This window comes from Plectrocnemia conspersa, unplaced genomic scaffold (assembly GCF_051122295.1).
Source record: "Plectrocnemia conspersa isolate PC_06_02 unplaced genomic scaffold, ASM5112229v1 ptg000009l, whole genome shotgun sequence".
Taxonomy (NCBI): domain Eukaryota; kingdom Metazoa; phylum Arthropoda; class Insecta; order Trichoptera; family Polycentropodidae; genus Plectrocnemia; species Plectrocnemia conspersa.
Window position 1 is genome coordinate 1,217,977 of NW_028277173.1, and position 20,457 is coordinate 1,238,433.

General features: G+C 33.4%; 2 protein-coding genes across 30 annotated transcripts; both read left to right on the forward strand.

Moving 5' to 3' along the window:
* Window positions 1-1,763: 1,763 nt before the first annotated feature.
* Psi (P-element somatic inhibitor) lies at window positions 1,764-15,230 on the forward strand. Of its 29 annotated transcripts, none has more exons than XM_088191889.1 (16): window positions 1,764-1,906; window positions 6,309-6,433; window positions 6,507-6,655; window positions 6,726-6,864; window positions 6,936-7,038; window positions 8,888-9,016; window positions 9,242-9,451; window positions 9,524-9,695; window positions 9,955-10,118; window positions 10,195-10,505; window positions 10,576-10,688; window positions 11,127-11,296; window positions 11,369-11,549; window positions 14,687-14,776; window positions 14,853-14,931; window positions 14,994-15,230. In XM_088191889.1, exons 1-13 carry the CDS (start codon window positions 1,829-1,831, stop codon window positions 11,540-11,542), a joined length of 2,037 nt encoding a protein of 678 aa, XP_088048015.1. In that variant the 5' UTR covers window positions 1,764-1,828; the 3' UTR covers window positions 11,543-11,549; window positions 14,687-14,776; window positions 14,853-14,931; window positions 14,994-15,230. The 29 variants fall into 29 exon arrangements, with proteins under 29 accessions (XP_088048015.1, XP_088048033.1, XP_088048017.1 ...); XM_088191907.1 differs by having other exon boundaries at window positions 9,955-10,112; window positions 11,130-11,296; XM_088191891.1 differs by having other exon boundaries at window positions 9,245-9,451.
* A 2,551-nt stretch (window positions 15,231-17,781) lies between these two features.
* Window positions 17,782-19,085, forward strand: LOC148231478 (phospholipase A1-like). Its single transcript, XM_088192800.1, has 2 exons — window positions 17,782-17,962; window positions 18,038-19,085. Exons 1-2 carry the CDS (start codon window positions 17,851-17,853, stop codon window positions 18,928-18,930), a joined length of 1,005 nt encoding a protein of 334 aa, XP_088048926.1. The 5' UTR covers window positions 17,782-17,850; the 3' UTR covers window positions 18,931-19,085.
* Window positions 19,086-20,457: the final 1,372 nt, after the last annotated feature.

A 20,457-nucleotide genomic window follows, 5' to 3' on the forward strand; every position in this document is an offset into this window, starting at 1 on the left:
TTGCATCACCCCATTAACCCACTTATTTCGTAAATCGGAAACTACTATATTTTTTTATTTCTTCCTCGGGCGATTTTTCTGCTAATCATGTCGCTCAATGATTAGATGTTAGATTAAATACATGCTATGATGACAGCCCTTTAAAATTCGTCTGAGGGAGATTTTTTCCAATTTTAGCAAACTAATTATTATATTGTTTAAACCCTTTTTAAAAACAAATAATTTAATTCAATATATACATATTATATATTTGTGTTCAATAATACTTTTAGCTAAAAATCTGAAATTTTATTTAAATAAACGAGTAGGGCGAAAAAAGAGTGAATACTTTATCAATTTTTGTTATATGATGTTAAGCAAACTAAACAAAAATTACATTCAGTGTCCGATTGTAAATATAAATCCGACACGATAATAAATAGCCATCACACAATATAGTTTTAACTTTGGACCTTTGATTATGCTACTTTGTATCATCGACGCGCATAGATAATGCGACGGAACTAGGTCGTGCATTAAAACATAGCTGCTAAATGGAATAAAGGTAAAAAATTAACTTACGTAAAGTAAAAGAAAAACCCGATTTACTAAGGTACCCAGTCGTCTTCTCTGAGAAGGATTGTCCTCAAAAAATTATCTTTGTTTGTTCTCCTTGAACAAATATTTCCAAAAAATGATCGTATTTTAACTCACGCAGCAATTTGTCCTTCTCAAACAAAAATTTTCGTGATGACCTGTTTTTTTAAGTCCCGTAGCAATTCGTCCTTTTTTGTCTTCCTCGTACAAAAATTTACGACATGGCTTTATTGTTTTTAGTGTCCTCTTTTAATATTTTTAAAATCTGGTCACCCTTTGTTAACGTATATTTAAACCTAATAGATTTGAATTTCGCAATGAACACAAATATATATATATATATATATATATATATATATATATATATATATATATATATATATATATATATATATATATATATATATATATATATATATATATATATATATATATAAGGTGTAACCGCTTTGGTTTTAAAATTTTATTCCACTAAAAAAAAATACAAAAAATCATTTACGATAAACCAATACAATAGTAAATATCTTTTATTAAAAATATTACTTTACCATGTTTATTTTTAAGTGAATTTTATTGTCTGTATTTTGGTAACATCAAATTCGATAGTTTTTTTTGTAACAGCGAATTTTGTTTTATTATTAATTTTATAATATTATAATTTTTGGTACGAATTCAAAATGGGTGGTAAAGCAACATAAATTTTCCGTAAACTAAACAATGATTTCTGTGTGGGTATTGGTAAGGAACATACGACGCTTTTACAAGAGCCTTGAAGATGAATAAGGTTATGAAACGATTTTTATGTGCTTTTTACGCAACATAAAAAATATATAAACGACAACAGAAAGCGACATGCTGAAACTATATCAAAATAATCGTGATCTAATTGACGAAACCATTAAAGCTGAGAATTATTATGAAAAAATGGACAAAATACACTAAGAAGGGACAATTCTGTTGCACGACAATGCGCGATTATTTTAAGCGTAACCGGAATAAATAATGTTATTTCGGTAAATAGAAGTAATATTATATTGATAATATTAGAAATGATTATAGAAAAACGCGGTAAAATTGATATTTACATTAGCGCTACATTAAATGTACGAGAAAGGAAAATAGGTAATCGCCCTCTCGAGGCACGCCACGTTCGATCGGTTGCGCGCGCGTCGCGCGTTCCCTCTAGCAGTGTTGCCAGCGGCGGTGCCGGCGTCGGCGCCATTTTGTGTGGTTCGCGCGTCGATGGTCAGCCATGAGCGAGTTCTCGTCGGCGCAACAGGCTCAGAAGAACTCCGCAGCGTACGCGGCCGCTTTGCAGCGAGCCCGGCAGGTAATAGCGTTTCTTTTCTGGAGGAATCCGCCCCCCGGGAGGGCCGCGCCGCCCCGCCCGAGGCGTCGTATGCGCGCCCCGCCGCCGGCGTCGGGACCGGTTAGCCTTTGCGCCTTTCGCAGCTTCGCCCTATGCGGCGTCCCCGCGCTCGGCCTCCGATGCCGTTTCGGCGAGTGAAATCGCTCCGGGGCGTTCCGCGTCGGGGTCGAACAATGGCCGAAATTTTCAAGGTTATGACCAAAATGAGGCCCCATCGATTGCGGATAACCTTAAATGACTCGCTCCGAAGCGTGTCAAACTTTCGATTTACAATTCGCTATGACTAATGTTACAACTTTGCGCTTTCAGTTTCACTATTTATTGTACTTGAATTAAACGCCATTTTGAAACAAGATAGTTCATTTGAATTAAATACAAGAGTTTGATGTTCACAAAAGCCAATATATCACATATATAAGGGTATATTGAAAACTACCTATAAACCCCAACAGAAGAATTTTCAAAGTATTGGGAGTCCCTTACAGTTCCAATCCGGGACGAGACTACTGTTGTTTTTGTTGTATTGTCATTGGAAACTAAATTTTTGTTTACTTTTCACCATTGGAAAGTATCACATCGTGACTTCCCTGATCTTTATTGCCAGTGAAGTTAAAATGACCTCGGAATTCTGTTTGAGAGAAAGTTGAAATTCTTTCTGCTTTTCGTTTGATAATTCATCAGTGATTTATTTCTTTTATAACATTTTAGTCCATAGCAATCTTGAAACATGAGAATAGCAAATTTGGAAACATTACGAGGCCGAATGATTGAGATAATCCAGGAATAGATTATTAAATTGTGCATTTAAATAAATACCTTGTTCCATAAAACGAATTGTTAGCAAATTTATCACCTGCAATTAATTGCTAGTAGACTAGCATATTTTATCGCTAGGTTATACATGTATTTATATTGAAAATAACTTTTTTACCATAATTTTATATCAATTGTTTGATACGTACTTTTAACTGGCCAATTAGTAAAATTAAATTTATACTATTAAAAATACAACTTCACTGTAACGTCCATTTGCTGTTCTAAAACTAATTGTACTTTTTGAGCTTCTATTAGATTAATTCGGTTAGGTTATTATTAGGTTGGTTTGGATTTTAAGTTTTGGAAATTAAGTTTCATAGACATTTTAGAACAGTATATAATTTGAACTTCTGATTTTAGATGGTAAAATATACTAGCGATTCATTTTAATTCATAAGGTGTTCATCGTTCTGACAAGTAATGCACAATTATTTATTATATTGCTCATTTAAATTATCTTCATCTTTTTCTGTATCTCAGCATGTATTTATTATTAGTGTTGGGTTCCGCTCCCATAGAAAGTTATACATTGCTAAGAATATCTTTGAATTACTGATAGGTGCTGTGAACAATCATTCTATTCTTGAGAATTTCTAACTGGGTTTTGGAACTTATTTTTCAGCAAGGACCAGTAGTTACCCAATACGCTTGCATTGTATGTTGATATCTATAATCATTTTTATTTTTGTTTTCGACCTTTATGACGCACTGGGTTAATCTGTTATTCAAAATCAACAGAGTATTTTATGCTTTCCCTAATATTGAACCATCGTTTGATCTACGCTATGATGAATGTTGAGTAATTCGTAACAAATTAACAAACTTGTAAATTCATTTCAGTGCAATGCAGATTTTAAGTTTTAAATTTGACTTTGACACATCGAAGACTTTGATCCAAATCACTGTGATATAAAAGTAAACTCCGATAAAAAAATTATCCTATCTTTTTGTTTATTGGTAATTATTTACAAAAATCATTTTTCGAAGTGAGATTATTTTTCCTTGTAATTCGGTTCTTTCATAAAAAGCAGATAGGAGAAGGTTAAAATTGTTTCTAGTTGATATTTCAGCTTCAAACGGTAGTAGGTTTATAGAAAGATTGTTTATTGATAGTAATTTGATACTGATGTTCGTTCTTCAAATATTCTATTTCTTCTGATTAATTTCAGGTAAAAGAAAAAAGTAGTAATTGCCCCGAACCCAATGTTTGAAATCCATCTACGACAATAGTATATATAAATAAGTTTCAAAAACTACTAGTAAACTGAAAACAGTATGTTATAAAAATATAAAAAAATGGACTTTAAAATAATAAAAGATGAAAAGATTTCAACACAAAAATAGAGCACATATTGGACAGACGATAAACATCTCTGGATTATATGAAATTGACTCATTCATCCTTTTAAACACAGTAAACTATCTAGTACGGGCAGTATTTTTTCGGAAATGTATCGATACATGACGCCTCAAGGGATGTTACTATGTGTTATAAACATTTTATGTCATACGAAATACTCAACATTAGCTAGTAAAATGAGTATAAAGTGAAGCGCGTTGATCATTTCATGCCTGAAATATTTTTCAAAAGGTGTTCAAAAAAACAATATTATTTTTTTCTCTTTTTTAGAACATTTACTTGAAAAAACGCCATTTTTTGGAGGACAATTTAAATGACCAATATCTCATATAAAATAATTTTTCCACATTTGGAGTTGTTTGTGCATTACTGTTGGGCAGAACAATGAACACCCTACGAATATCTGCAACGAATCCTTTTCCGAAGATTTACCTTATATAAATGCACACAAAGTATTTATTGGAATGTATGCTAATTTAGTATGTAGGCATATCTGGGTTAAGTATCAACATTATGATCTTGGTTTGATAACATGTTACATCCAAACCTGCAAAATACTATGACTTCCTTGGTAGATTGAAATCATTGATCTCATAGGTTCTTTTAAGGTTCCAAAATAAACTAGTTTGACAAAGCAGTTAGATTCGGTGAATAGAGGATAAGGTATAAATTCAAAGCTGACACAAATTACTTTTGGTGATTACAACCGCTGATGTGTACTGTAGTGTTATTCTGCTGGAGTAGAATACTCAGTTTATTTGATACTTTCCTGTTGTGTGTCAAATTTAATCTAAAAAAAATATTTATTTATATACAATTATAAATTACATTTTCTAACTAGATTCGTTGCAGAGTTATTCATGGGGTGTTCACTGTTCTGACCAACGCTTTTTCCATTTTCGTGGCATGATATTTTTCGTACTACACTAATGCCATTTCCAGTGCATTTGGACAACATTTGCAACTGTTAAAAATCAAAGTGCTAGGGTTGTCACAGCAAAACAGTATTTAATTCATTTTTGCTTTATTAGCAAACTAATATTTTTATACAAAGTAAAAAATATATTTTTTATAAAATATAACCAGCAATATAATAATATTAAAAAAATATTTCCAGCATTTTTGCATGTCAACTTATCATCTAACGCGTGAAATTTGGTCGAGATGTATCATTACAAAAGCGCGAATCGGAAGGACGTCCTAAACTGACTGCTTTTGAGAAACATAAATAGTTTTAATCAAGTACTACACCGATCATAATTTGTTATTAGAAATTACATAGGCGCAAGTGGCTAGTGGCAACCCTGGCGACGTTGAAAAGAAGCACATTAATCTTAGCCATTTTTAAGACAGCTATTCAAGCGTTAATAAGTTTAAAAGTTTCTCCATAGATAACTATATATACTTAGTTTTGTAATATTATTTCGTAGTGTAAGTAATAGATTCTAAATGCCTCGTATGTGGCTCTTGGCATTATGGTTGTGTATTGTTTGAGCCCTGTATGTTGCAGGTGGCATTAGAATGGTTAAATTTTATAATGTCATTATGTAGCAAAAACAACCTTTTAGTATGTGAACTGTATCATGACTCATAAAATTTGATATCAATTTTTTTTTCATGTTTTGCAAATGCTCAAATTTCAGCTCATTCAATATGCCCGCAAAACTTCACTGACACCATATCATTCGCTTTATAAACATTTTTTGCTTTAAATGACATTAAAGTATATCTTCAATGTATGTTTTAATCAGCAGTCTAAGAGGAATTTACAGGAAAACATCCAGCCAAATGTGCATCAACTAAATAAACATAAATTTTCTAAACCAGTCATAATCTTATTTTAAGTTTTAATAATGTTGCTCGGATCCGATAGCTCATGTCAAACAGTAACAAGAGTACACAGCAATTTGAAATAAAAGAAATGCATGCAGCGGATTTTTATGTGCTTTTATAAAAAAAACACGAAAATCAAAAGGGTTCTGCTGCTAAATTTAATTGAGAAACGCTGAATTAAATATAACATAACTAAAAATATACAAGAAGCTATTTCTTTCTGCAACTCTAAATTCGTAAGAGAAGAAAATAATGTAACATTACAAGAATATAAATAAATATTCTCAATATTGTCATTATTTTCCTTATGTAATGTTTTATTTATTATTAACATTTATCTATTTTCGTTTATAGGTAGCTGCCAAAATTGATCACAGCGGTAATAAAAGACCTCTGGAAGACGGTCCAGAACCTAATGCGAAGAAAATTGCCGGATTAGACAGTTCAGGTGATTATCAGAATCAATCGGTAATAATGGGGTACGTACTCGACATTTATGTTTTTGAAATTATATTCAAAACTTGTACTTTAATATTTAAACTTGCTTTTCAGCGGGTCGATAACTGGAGGTCCTCATTCTGGAGGCCCCGGAAGCGGTGGAGGTGGTGGCGGTGGCGGAGGCGGAAACATGCCTCCGCAATCGCTCCCCGAGCCTAACATTAATGAATATATCAGAGTGCCCGATAAAATGGTCGGACTGAGTAAGTCTGGTGTGCGTACCCTCGGTGTAAATTTTAATCTGCAATGTTTTTAATTAACAACGTGTTTTAGTTATCGGCCGTGGCGGAGAGCAAATCACTCGGTTGCAATTCGAAAGCGGGTGCAAGATCCAAATGGCACCAGATTCCGGCGGCCAGTCCGAGAGAGTCTGCACTCTAACCGGATCGCGGGAAGCTGTGAACAGAGCGAAGTATGTTCGATTGTATTATTTAGAATACGTCCTTCAATTATATATGATTATTGATTATAACATTTTTGCAGAGAGATGGTCAACAGCATCGTGAATCAGCGCGGAAGAGACGGAGGACCGCCTGATAATGGCCCTCAGCAACAGAGAATGGGCGGTCAGGGAGGACAAAACTATGTAAGAAAAGTAATTGACTCATTCCGTTGATTTGGTCTTTTTTTTTACACTTTGCGCAAATCTAAAATTATAAAATTAAATGCTGATTTTCAATCGTTCATTACTTAAAATTAACTGTGATATTTAGTAGATATTTTATAAAGCTGTGGTTCAGACTTTGTCGTTGAAGTGATATATAATCTAATGTTGATTCTTATATTTCTTTTGTCTTATGTTTGAGAATGAGTTAGATGAAAGTCTCGAATATTTTTATCTCATGATTTATTTAACGAAAGAATTATAAATGCGTATTTTTCCTCATGGTCATATTATTTGACACAAGTTAGAAAGTGTATACATTTACTATTTACGTGGTTAAGAAAAAAGCCTACTCCCAATTCTTGCACTTAACCTACATCTGCCCATGTAGTGTCTTAAGTTGTTTTTTGGAGTGCAAGCAAGATTTTGCTTTACTTTATAATTTTTTTTTTAAGTACACATGCATACTATTCAATCGTTTTATGCCTCAATCTACACAATATTTCCTGGCACGTATCTACTGCGTAAATTGAGGGATGGGTGTAGATTAGATACCTAAACCTAAAATTTTTCTTTCCGTTGCCTCTTTGTGTTCCAAAGATGTAAAAATTATGGGGGGGGGGGGAGCGAGTACAGCGTATATCTTCCAGAAGACCAAGTCGTTTTGTTTTAGTTGCACAAAGTATTTGCAACTGTTTCCTTTGAGCATCTAATGCTCCAAAATTACAGATGATTTTGTTTGACCTCGCATGTTATAAAACTTGAGACATATATCCACTCGTACACTTTTTGATTTAATATAGTGGCATTTTGAATATTTATCACTTATTGGTTCACACTACCACTTATTCAACACTAAAAATACCTATACAACACTATACTGCTGAAAGTTTAAATTCCAGCACGACTGCTGCTGTTTTTTTTATTGAAAATATATTTTCAACTGCAGTAAACTTGCTGAAACTTGAGATAATTGCTCTAAATTCAATATTTTTTGTGATTGAATCAAAACAAGTAAATAAATATGACAAATAAGTTTTTTATCAAGAAATAGTTTAAAAAAATTGAAGCTTATTGGCAAACAATATAAATGAAATATCTTACATAAAAAATATCTTCTGAAGATGTATTGTCAGTTCGCAACTTTTCATATTTAAAAAAATCAAGTGTCGAGTTATATATCATTTTAGAAAAAAAAAATGTTATCAGTCTATACGTAAAAAAATCTATATCACCCCCTCCAATATTTAATGACGCATAAGTGTGTCATCGGTTCTTAACGATATATTAACAAATTACGCATTATATCAAATTAAGTGTTTACACTAGATTTATGATACCTGTCAAATTGACTGGTTTCTAATTTGATTTGTATCAGATTGTATATTTTCTGTTTTTTTTTACGACTATATTTGAAATATATTAATACTATTTTTATTAATGAAAATCTGTTCACTATATACCTATTTTTAATGCCACCCTAAAACTTACTTATGATTATAACAATATAACATTGATGATGCATTGTAGCATTTTTATGCATAAAATTAAACTTTTTTGCTAATTTATGTTTAAAGTAAAGAACCAACAACTTAATTTTTAATAAATTCTATTTATACTGTGGATTATAGTATTTTGTAAATAATTTTATCAATGCAAATGTTACAAATAATATTAAATTATATATCAAAAAATGGGAAAAATATATTAATGTAAGATGAAATCAGCTTGTAGTTTTACATATAAGTTGAGTTTTATTTTGTGACAAAAATGTTTATAGTGAGTGTTTATGATATTTACTAACCGCACTGTCTTTGATCATTGTTTTCAGGAGGAAATTATGATCCTCGGATCGAAAGTAGGTTTAATTATCGGTAAGGGTGGGCAGACAATTAAACAGTTGCAAGAGAAATCTGGTGCTAAGATGGTTATCATCCAAGAAGGACCCAATCCGGAATATGTAAGAATTTTTATCATAAAATAATTTTAATTATCTATACTCATAATTAATAACGTTTTATAATTTTCAATTTATATCCTCATAAATTAAATGTAAATATTTTTGATTTACATTAATGTTTTTTTATGTGTTGACAGAGATAAAATAAAATTGAATGTCAATGATTTGATTCGATAAAACCATATACAGATGTAAAATTTAAAAAATCCCATTACGAAAATGTTGCAGGAGAAACCGTTGCGCATTACGGGCAATCCACAGCAAGTGGAGCACGCCAAACAATTAGTGTACGAATTGATAGCCGAAAAGGAAATGCAGTATGGCGGCGGGCCTCGCGGGGGAGGCGGCGGATCCAACAAACCGCCCGGAAACAATTCCAGCAACTGGGGTAGCGACGGAGGTTTCGACCAGCAGAGCGACAGCGATGGCCACGATGTAAGTGTTTTCGATAATCGATCAAACGCACGAATAGGATACGTGATGTTTTATTGTCTATTGTAATTCCAGCAGAGACGAGATCAAGATCGGCAGGGAGGACAGCGAGGGCCTCCCCGCAACGGAGACTCTGGCGGGCCCGGCGGCGTCTGCTACAGCTCCTGGGACACGCCTCAACAAGATAACAAAATCGAAGTTTCTTTTACTGTGTTAAAGAAAGAATGTGGCATAATTATTGGCCCTGGTGAGAATTAGCAATTAAATAGGCAGTTTATTTTTTAAGATTACACCCGACCATTTTATGTTTATTTATTTGAACGCATGTTCCCGTTTCTTGTTTATTAATAATGACAATTTTTTCAGGGGATATCACGGATGAATACTAATAGCACATTTCTTTCAGCGAGCTGATTTTTTTTAGATAGCCGATTAATAGAACATTTTTTTTGTCGCCATGTTAATCAGTAATTCACCGTTGCGTGTCGCATATTTTTATGCTTCAGGAGGCGAAGTAATCAGACAAATTAATTCTCAATCCGGCGCTCATTGCGAGATTGACCGTCGCAGTCAGAACAGCCGAGGGAATCGTACCTTTTTCATTCGCGGCAATCCCGAAAACGTGGAGGCTGCAAAGCGTATTATTTCCGAAAAAGTTGGCACGGTTAGTGTTAGTCGCAGTTTTTCTTTACTATTGTTATGTATGCGCGTCGGTTTTTCGTTGACGCTCGTCGATCGGTTTGCAGGCTATTAATTTCGTGGAGAGTGGTGCCCAGGGAAGTAATCAAGGCGGCGGAAACGGAGGTCCCCAAGGAGGCAACTCTGGCGATTACGGCGGCGGATACGGTGGAGGAGGCCCCGTTCCGTCAGCTCCGAACGCAGGCGGCGGAGGAAACGTGCCCATGTGGGGCTATAACCCTCAGTGGCATCCTTCACAGCAACAACAACAACAACAGCAGCAGCAGCAGCAAGAGCCCCAAAATCAGCAGCAATCTGTATCGATCAATCCGCTTACGGGTCAGCCGGATTACTCGCAGCAATGGATCGATTATTATAGGTGTTGTCTCGTTGCATTTATGATTCAGATCGAGTTTGAACGATTGCGTAACGTTTTGCACATGTTACAGGTCAATGGGTCTCGGTCACGAAGCGGAAAAGATCGAGCAGCAGCAAAAGGCGAACAAAAACAACCCCGCCGTCGCTGCGCAGCAACAACAGCCGACCTCGCAGCATCCGCAATGTAATGCAGTTTTTAATAATTTTGGCCTACATAACTACAACAGTTGTTAATTTGATCAGAACAAAATGTGAAATGAAAACTTAATTTTGGGTACAATAAAAATTAATTCAAAATTTTCGCAAATTTTACAATCTTGGCCCAGTATAAATTGGATCAAGTATACTTACTCTCTGTGCCTGGGTCCCACACTTTCCCACACCGATACTTTATCAAAGCGCTCTACGGAGAACGGTAACTTGCATGGGTATATTTGATACCAAAGGAACGTTTCGTGACGTACTACGTTTCTGCATGGATGCGATTTAGATTAAGTTTCTACATACTGCCATACTAAGTACAAAGGGATTTTGGTTGGTTCTACAAATGCAGATATGCTCCTTTGTGCTTAGTACATAGTAAGAATACAACTGATTCTCTTTTACATTTATTGTATAACAGCAGTTCCCTCAGCCAATGGTTCAAATGCATCTACGCCAGGCATGCCAAGCGTATCGGGAGGAGGCGGAGCACAGGGACAAACCGACTACTCTGCACAATGGGCAGAATACTACCGATCGGTCGGAAAGATCAAAGAGGCCGAAATGATTGAGTCGACGATGAAGCAAAAAGTATGCATTTTGCCGTCGATTTAATTTTAATTTCTCGACAGAGATGCTCATAAATACTGATGGTTTTCACAGACCGGTCCTGTGGGGGGAACTCCTTCGGTCCCGTCAGGGAACGCTGTGGGCGGTTACGGCGGCGGCGGCCCTTATCAGCCGCAACCGTATCAACAACAACAGCACTATGCTAACTATGGACCTTATCCTGGTTATCCACAGTCGCATCCGGCACCTCCCGATCAGCAGCAATAAAAAAAAGGTGTGCATTATTTCTTAATAAATTATAAAGTATAATATCTTGTACCATTTCAAAGAATGAATGTTTCTTATATTTTATTATGATTTTAATTTTTAATTTTATATTTATATATATTGGTGTGAATGAATATTTTAAAAACAATATAAAAGTAAGTATTTATATAACCTATATGATATATAACATGAATGTGTTGTCGATTTTTATTTTTATTATTATATTTATTTACCGATTTCTATTTGCATATATTAGTGTGTAAGTTAGTCATAAGTTATATTATAACATTTTTTTTGGTTTTATACAATGCCATGGAAATTTCATCTGTGTTTTCAGGTTCTCAGAAATGAGGCGGATTTTGCAGACTTAATCGGGAGGCGATTAAATATTACATATATATATATATATATTGATAACATTTTGTTTAATATGTGTTTATATATATATATATCTCTCATATATATATATATATATTATTACTTATATATAATGTACGAACGATTACTACGATTGTTCATAAACAATGTCATATATAAAAGATGTCTTTAAAAGTTCCCGTTAAGTTATACATAGAAGCATTTTTATTTTATAAAACGTAATATAGTTTTTTTTTTATAAAATAATTATATTATTTTTTGTATACATAAAAATTGTGGTGAAACATATTTATTTTCAAATTTATATTGCAGTTTTAATATGCTCACACAATCTTCAAAAAACGTTGTCAATCTAGGGAATTTTAGATAGATCAAAACTAATAATTTTTGGAGTGTTTTAAAAGTGATGATGAAAAATGCCTACAACTAACTCCACACAAATGTTTATGATAATATATATATATAAAAAAAAAAAAAGTCATTCAGGAGACAAGTTCAATGCATTCCACACTGCAATTTAACACTATACATGATTTATTATAAGCATGATATTAATATGCATTTTTTTTTTCATATTTCGACAGTACTAGCCCCATTCTTTTATACATCACGATGTCTTTCAAATAGGTTTATTTTAATTGCAACGTTTTTTTTTTATTATTATTCTTTGTTACATTTTCAGACGTTAGTTCTGTCGACATTATTTAAAATTAATCTTTAACTTGACTGTACGATGGTAAGAAGGCTCTACGCAAATAGGTTAATTTTGTATCTAAGCCATACGTCACATTATTGCATCGATCTGTCGATTTATAACGTGGCGTATCGCATCGTTCACAATTGTCAAACGCATATATGCTAATATAAGCAAACTTGTTAATTTTCAAGGGTGTACGTGCGTCCCTTTCTCACACTTCATCTTAAGGGACGGACGTATGCACTTTACTGTGTATATTTATTTATATTATGAAGATTATTATTGTGAATATGACTCAATTAGTGGAATGCATTTAGTCATTGTAGACTTTAAAGTCGTGGTGTGGGTGTGAAAGTTTCCTGTGCAGAAGAGTGGGTCTGACACTAAGGCATGGCTTCCCTGGAGGGATCCCGGCTGTCTCTTTACCACTACGCCTGACAAGGTAATTAAACACCCACTGAGTGATTTGTTGCATTTTCCATCACTTGTGTATATGTTTGCTTTTGAAAGCTGCGGACCGTTTGTCGGACGCTGAAATTAATTTATGGTATAATTTTTTGAAAAAACTAGACATTCGCTACAATCAGTAATCAAAAATAGTTTTGTGAAAATTTAAAACGATAGGAATGAGAGAGCGATGTCGTATTTAGTCAGGAGTGTTCCTCCCTTACTATGTTATTGAATAAAATGTCTCCCTTTTAATACTTTTCTTTGTACATTAGTTTTAAGATATTAATTCTAATTTGTATTTGTAAACATATATAAAACAACGTATGTTTTACCAAAAAAACTTGTTGCATTATTTTGTGTTTTGGAAGTAAAATTTACAGATTAAAGGTGAGTAAACACGTCATATCCTTGAACATATCCTGGGGAAAAGAATTTTGTGTATATATTTACAGTAACGTGTCCTTTAAAATATATATATTGATTGCATCTTTTAAAAAGCAGATTCCGGCAACGTATGTCTAAGAAGAACATATCGATTCACCAATTTTAGGAGGCTCATTTTTGAAAAATCAATTTTTGCGGACTAAAATTTAATACATAATTTTTATTTAATTTGATTTTTCGAAAATTGTCTCTTTAAAATTGGAGATTAATATCTGATTATATCTTTGTACAATAACATTTTTTCATTAATATTCTATTATGTACTATAGATATTTTATCATGCAATATTTCAATATCAACCCTTTGATTGCCGAAATCCGTTACAATGACTTTTGCTGCTTTGGCTAGATTGCCTGATACGACGTCATCGTTATAAAAAGAATTGAATACGTTTTTAATGGGTTGTAGAAATTTGCTTCGGGGGTAAATCAAAAAATGATTATGTAAAACATCGATATTTTAATAGTAATCCCAAAAGGTTCGGCAACCAAAGGGTTAAAATGTATCCTGTAACTATTTATTTTTGACAACTTATAAAAATATCTTGCTCTGTTTTCAATAAAAAAAAAAATAATTGGATAAATAAAAACAATTAAAAAGAATTTAAACGTACAATATAAAACAATAAATAAGGTAAAATTTCTCGAATTTGAAAAAAATAATAAAAATTCTATGAAAGTGGATCGTAAAATATTTTTTACTACGAGATATCGTTAAATAAACTTGATTCAAATTAGAGGAATTTTACTACATAAAGAACCATATTTTTCAGATTGAATAATATATTATCATTGCAACGTTATGCTGTTTTCAATTGCGTACGTAATCGTCGAGTATAACTATGTCCCATATCTTGTTTTCGATAATGTGTTTATTGGAACTAGGTAAAGATAAAATCTCGCCGTCAGCATCTCTTCAATTTCCGGAATTTTAATTAAACTGTTTATTAAAGTCGTCATTGAGCTTTTGATAAGGTAATTTATATGAACGTAAAAAGTATATGACATCATCCACCGTGATTTATTCCTTCGAAGATTTCTTCGCCAGATTCTATGAAAGGTTATATGAATTTATTAACTATGTATGTTCTATTTAATTTTTCTTTCATTCTTGTATGTTTTATATGACAAACGATAAAATTTATGTCCAATAAATATGATGCTTTGTCGTTTCAGTAATGTTCGCACAAAAATAAAAACGGGGCCTATCGGTCTATAAGACCACAAATCTCATATCGAACATACATTAAGCCGAATAATTATCAGGTAACAATATTATTGTGTATGTCTTTTTAAATGTAATCATGAGATGTTTCACTTATGGTTTGTCGCTTTATTTTAGGCTTTTAAGAATGATTATTTGACTGAGCGGGTTTTAATGAGAACTAGATACAAATTGTTTTGACGGGAGAAAAACAAAGGTAAATGTGAGTTATATGCCTTTTATAAGATACTTTGACTTGAATAATTGTTATTATTTAAGATTAACGTGTGAGAGATTGCATTATTTATTTGCTTGTGTATATGCATTTGAAAGGTTCTGTAGGGTAGGGGATGTTGAAATATATTTACACCGACCTGTATAATCAGGTATGTATACATACGATAGATTAACAATGACTATTGAAACATTTATGTCACTGTGCCGATGAATGTAGGTAGATTGTATAAGGGTAATTCATCTGAATCTTATGCGAAATAAATCTTATTCAATTACTAAGATGGCATTTTATTACGAGCCCAGCAATGTCCTACTTTCCGCATTCTAACACATGTTATCTAATTATTACGCTAATAGTGTCATGGTAAATGTGATAATTAATTTACGGAAATAAATAGATGAAACAGGCTGAACTCTGGGGTTGCGCCGAGATAAGACGATGCAAATAAGAAAATTCAACGTGCAATCGTAAGAACTGCTGCTATGTGACATACATTTGAACTTAGATTAGGTGTTTTTCTCGTGCTAGACAAATTGCGTTGAAAACCATCATATATCAATATCTGAAGTTAATAGTAAGTATAAAGAAATTTTATATAAGTGGAATGTAAGTATTAAATAGCTTAAAGCTTTCTAGGGATTCACATTGGCAAAGGTTTGACTGAGAATAAGTTTGATATAAGATCTGTGAAAACTATAACAATACTAAAAGATTTAAGTGTGTATATATTATAATTAAATAACAAACATTTAATCTAACATATATATTAAAAAATAAGTTTCTACTGGGTATCTTCCAACAGGGACGTCATTTCAGCTTTTGTCTGGTGGGGGGCAACTCAGTGATTTCTAAATAATTACATTACATGCATTTTTGTGGCCAAATTCAAGGAGGTGCCCTATTTAGAATTCACACGAAAAGCAATAAAATAGTGCCGTCGCAGTGGAAACGCCCGATTATCTAACGTGCATATTAAGACTTTTTATAACAATATTACGACTTACATTAACTGAGAATCGGATGAAACACATCTAAACCGAATTTTGCCCAATAGCAGAGCGCAAAAAACAATTATCCCTTTTCAGAAGTCAAAAATCCACGTCAAAAGCAATAAAATCGTGCCGTCGCAGTGGGAACGCTCGTTACCGACACGATTTTATTGCTTTTGACGTGAATTTTTGACTTCTGAGAAGTGATAATTGTTTTTGCACCCTCATATTGATCAACATTCGGCTTGAAAACACTTTAACCAATACTCTCTTATCAGAAGTCGTTAGTAATATCAGTAAGTATAGCATCACATTTTTAAAACACAGTGTAATATCCAAATGCAGATAAAATATGGAGCTATATGCCAACGTCTGTCTGTACTTTTTTCGCTTATTTTCCCCTGAGAGTTGAGTGTTGACTTAGTGTGTATTTTGGACTTGTCCTAATGAAAGTTATAAACATATAATTAGTTTTATAACTTTCATTAGGTTATGCTTGGGTTTTAACAGCAAATGAAAGTTTCGCAACTGTCAAATTGAGTTTCATAGACATTTTAGAGTAGCATATAATTTCACTAATGATAAATTATATTTTCGCTAGTAGAAATACGAGGGGCAGTTGATAATTAGTCTGCTTAGGCAAGAGATGGCGCCAACAGTATCACCACAATCGTGTTGTTCACAAGTTTACCAGTCATTGAAAGCGAACAACTTTTTGATTTTTACAAAAATGAATAAAATCGAATATCGTGCAGTGATTTGGAACATAATACGAGAGATGAGATCAACACCGAATTAAGCGATGTTTATGGGGACTATGTGCCTTTGATATCAGCAATAAAATATTGGACGGCTGAATTTAAACGCGGTCGTACCAGCATTTTTGATGATGAGCGTCCAGTCCATCCAAATGAGGTCACCACGCCAGAAATAATCGATAAAATCGTTTTGAAAGTGGTATATATATACATTTATTCATACATTGAGATATTTAGTTTTGCGTTTAAATCAACCTAAAAACATTGGCAAACGTTAATCAATTAGGGTTATGTTTTTAAAAATATAAACTTGTTAAATTTTATTATGCAATAATAATTATTAAAAATGTTAAAGAAAATAAACGATTTTTTAGCTACAAATGTACTTATGCCACTTTCGAAAATAATAACAAACTTACTCATATTACAATATTATTTCTTCTTTATTCTTACGGTGAATAGAAGGTATTTAAGACAGTAAACTAATTATAACTTTATATGTCTCTCTTCTTTTAAGGTTGTGTACAGTATTACATAGTAATTTTAATAAAAACTTTAGGTCTTCTTCGTTTTTAAAAATAAACCACTTTCTTCTATAGAGATTTTGTAGAATATTTTTGTGGTTCATATATTTCATAATGTATAATATATATCAATGAATTACTTAATACATCTACCAGACTAAGAACTATGTTTTGGCAAACGAGTAAATGTGATGAAGAGTAATGTACGTTTGGATAAAAGTGTTTAATTAATGCTAATTATTACAAAAAGAGCGATGAAATCATTTCCTTAAATAGAAATTGCAAGAGCATTTTCATTGATATATCTTGTGATACATATGTACGTATGTATGTATCATATCCAAAGAGAGCAAGGGCGATCTAAATAGAGATTCATGATCAATATATTTTTACAAGCTAAAATATTTTATGTAAAATATTTTGCCGATTACTATAAGACAGTTTCTATGCTTACCCTCACAGTCAATTATTTTGCGGAAATGACATGCTTCGATAAAAAAGTGCAGTTTAATCAGAAATTGGATTTATATATAAAGCGCGACCGATCGATAAATAATCAGTGTCAGTAGAGACCAACAGCGTCTCTTAAGTACCTTCTAGCAAAGAAGACTATCTTAAAGCATCACCATGAAGTTCTTGTACGGTTTTTTCCTAATCGCTGTACTAGCCGCTGAAGTTTCAGCAAAGAGCGCTTTGGAAGACATAGATGGAGAGTTCTGGAGACATGTACATGAGCCATGTAAGCATTTTTTTCCAAATTTACCTTGTAATAACTCCGAAGTCACAAATTTATATCTTATGTTATGCTTTCTAGGCCGATCATTTTCACACGTGATGAATCCAGGCAAAGAAAGTGACGTTCACTTGAGAATGATCGAATTCATAACCCGTGGATTCAGAGTGCACTCCGTCTATCCATCTGCAGCCGCTTCTCTGATGAAATCCAAACACTTCGATCCAAAGCGGCCTACTGTTATCTTCGTTCACGGTTTCACAGACAGTCCTCTCCTGACCTCTGGACAAACTTTCGCCTTAGCGTACAAGAAACACGGCGATTACAACATCCTTGCGGTAGACTCTAGCAAACTTATCAAAATGCTCCACCACAGATCCAGATTCTTGGTTAAGTACATTGCCGAATACTTAGCAGTGTTGCTATACGACATGAAGATGAGAGGTGTAGACGTCAGTAAAGTACATTTAGTCGGACACAGCTTGGGCGCTCACGTCGTAGGAATCGCTGGCAAGGCTTACTCCATGTTGATGAAGGGAGAGAAGTTGCCGAGAGTGACTGGCGTGGATCCAGCTGGTCCTTGCTTCACAGACATCACCGGTGATAACAGAATCAACGCAACCGACGCCAGATTTGTCGACGTCATCCACACGAACATCGGAGTTTACGGAATCGACAAGGACGTAGGCCAGGTCGACTATTACCCCAACGGTGGTGGTCGCAGACAACCAGGATGCTTGGAATCCATCTGCAGCCACAACAGAGCCTGGAAACTGTATGAAGAATCTGTAAACTTGCCAAATGCCTTCTTGAGTGTACAGTGCGATTCGTGGAGCTCTTTCAACAAGAAAGGCTGCCTTCTCAACCCTAAGGTAGTAATGGGATACGCTGCTCCTAGTGGCACTACCGGAAGATATTACTTGAGGACGCGCGGTTCACCACTTTTTGGAATGGGCTCTCATGGAGTTTCGTAAATCGACAAGTTAGGTACCTAGTAAGTTGACACTCACCACATCCATAAACAAATGTATTATAAACTCTCAAACCAGCCTGTAATATTATCGACTAACTGTATATATTGTGCAAAATAATAAAAAAAATAAAAAATCAAATACTGCCATTTGAAATGTATAAATTGTTTAACTCAATTAATTTTAAACGAAGTTCATCGTCCAAACAGTGGCGTAGCTTTGGAGGGCGGAGGGGGCGGGCCACCCCGGGCGGCTCTTGCTTGGGGGCGGCATATTCGCTATGGGATCGTCTAGTGTGGTTCTTAACCCTGAAGGCACTAAAAAATATATAAATCCACGAATAACAAGAGCTTAATAATAACCAATTAGATTTTAAGAAATGCTGAATTTATGACCTGGAATTTATGAAATGGATGAAGTATTCAAATATTCGAATATATTGTTTTTTTGTTTTCTATATTATTCTTTTTCTTTCGCATAAATTGTGAAAGGCTTTTTATTTTTCGCCTTAAATTATAACCACAAATGGTTTGTATTATATTATTTTTTTATTAAATTGTAGCTAATAACAAATAATAAGCATGAAAATGGTTATAAACCAGTGACATGTATATAGTATATATATATAATTAGTATGCTGATTAATCTGGTGATGCAATTAATGCAACTTGTAATTATTAGATACGTCAACCTATTTGGGTCTTAATCGAAAACTAGTCTTCAAATATTCACAAGTAAAAAAAATGTGTTTACTTGATGGTATTGATTGATCGGTCGTAAAGATGACAATTGGCAAGAATATGAACGCCCCAGTTGCGCTTTTAAAATCAAGAACAAATAGGTGATTGAAAGTTATGTTTAATTGGTTCGATAAATCATTTGGGCCGTTTGGCCTTATCGGTGTTTCATCACCTCATTTTTTAAACGGACAATTGACGGTGACATCATACTAACGGCGAAGATTCATCTTCATTGCACGTCAGTTTGTCATAGAGTTATAGATGCTTCGAATTCAGTAATCAGAATTTGCTATAATCGATGCGAATATATGAATATATGAAGGTAGCTAGACGTCCTAGATATTGTGGGACATTCTTGGATTCAACATTAATAACTGTTCAAGAACAAATCTGGATTACCAAAATTAAATTTGTTCTCTTCTGGGTTGATCTAGCCATTATTATATATAATTTAATCTAATTGTTATTTTTAGGTGTTTATGTTATTATTGTTTTATTTTATGGTGAATACATTGCCTTAAAGCTGCTGCTTTCTAAATCATTAAGTAAATAAATATAAAGTATAATGCTTATAAGCTGTTGGTCTGCCTGGGGGAAGTTTATTGTTAGCCCATTTTCGCCGTTACGGGAAATTACAAAGATGTGTTGTTGTAATTTAAATTTTATTATTAATATTTTAATATAATTATTTAAAGTTTGTTTTTTGCTTTATTATTAGAACATTTGCGTTGATGATATTTGTAGATTCGGCAACCTCGCACTTGTCATTTCACATTCTGTTTGGCAATGA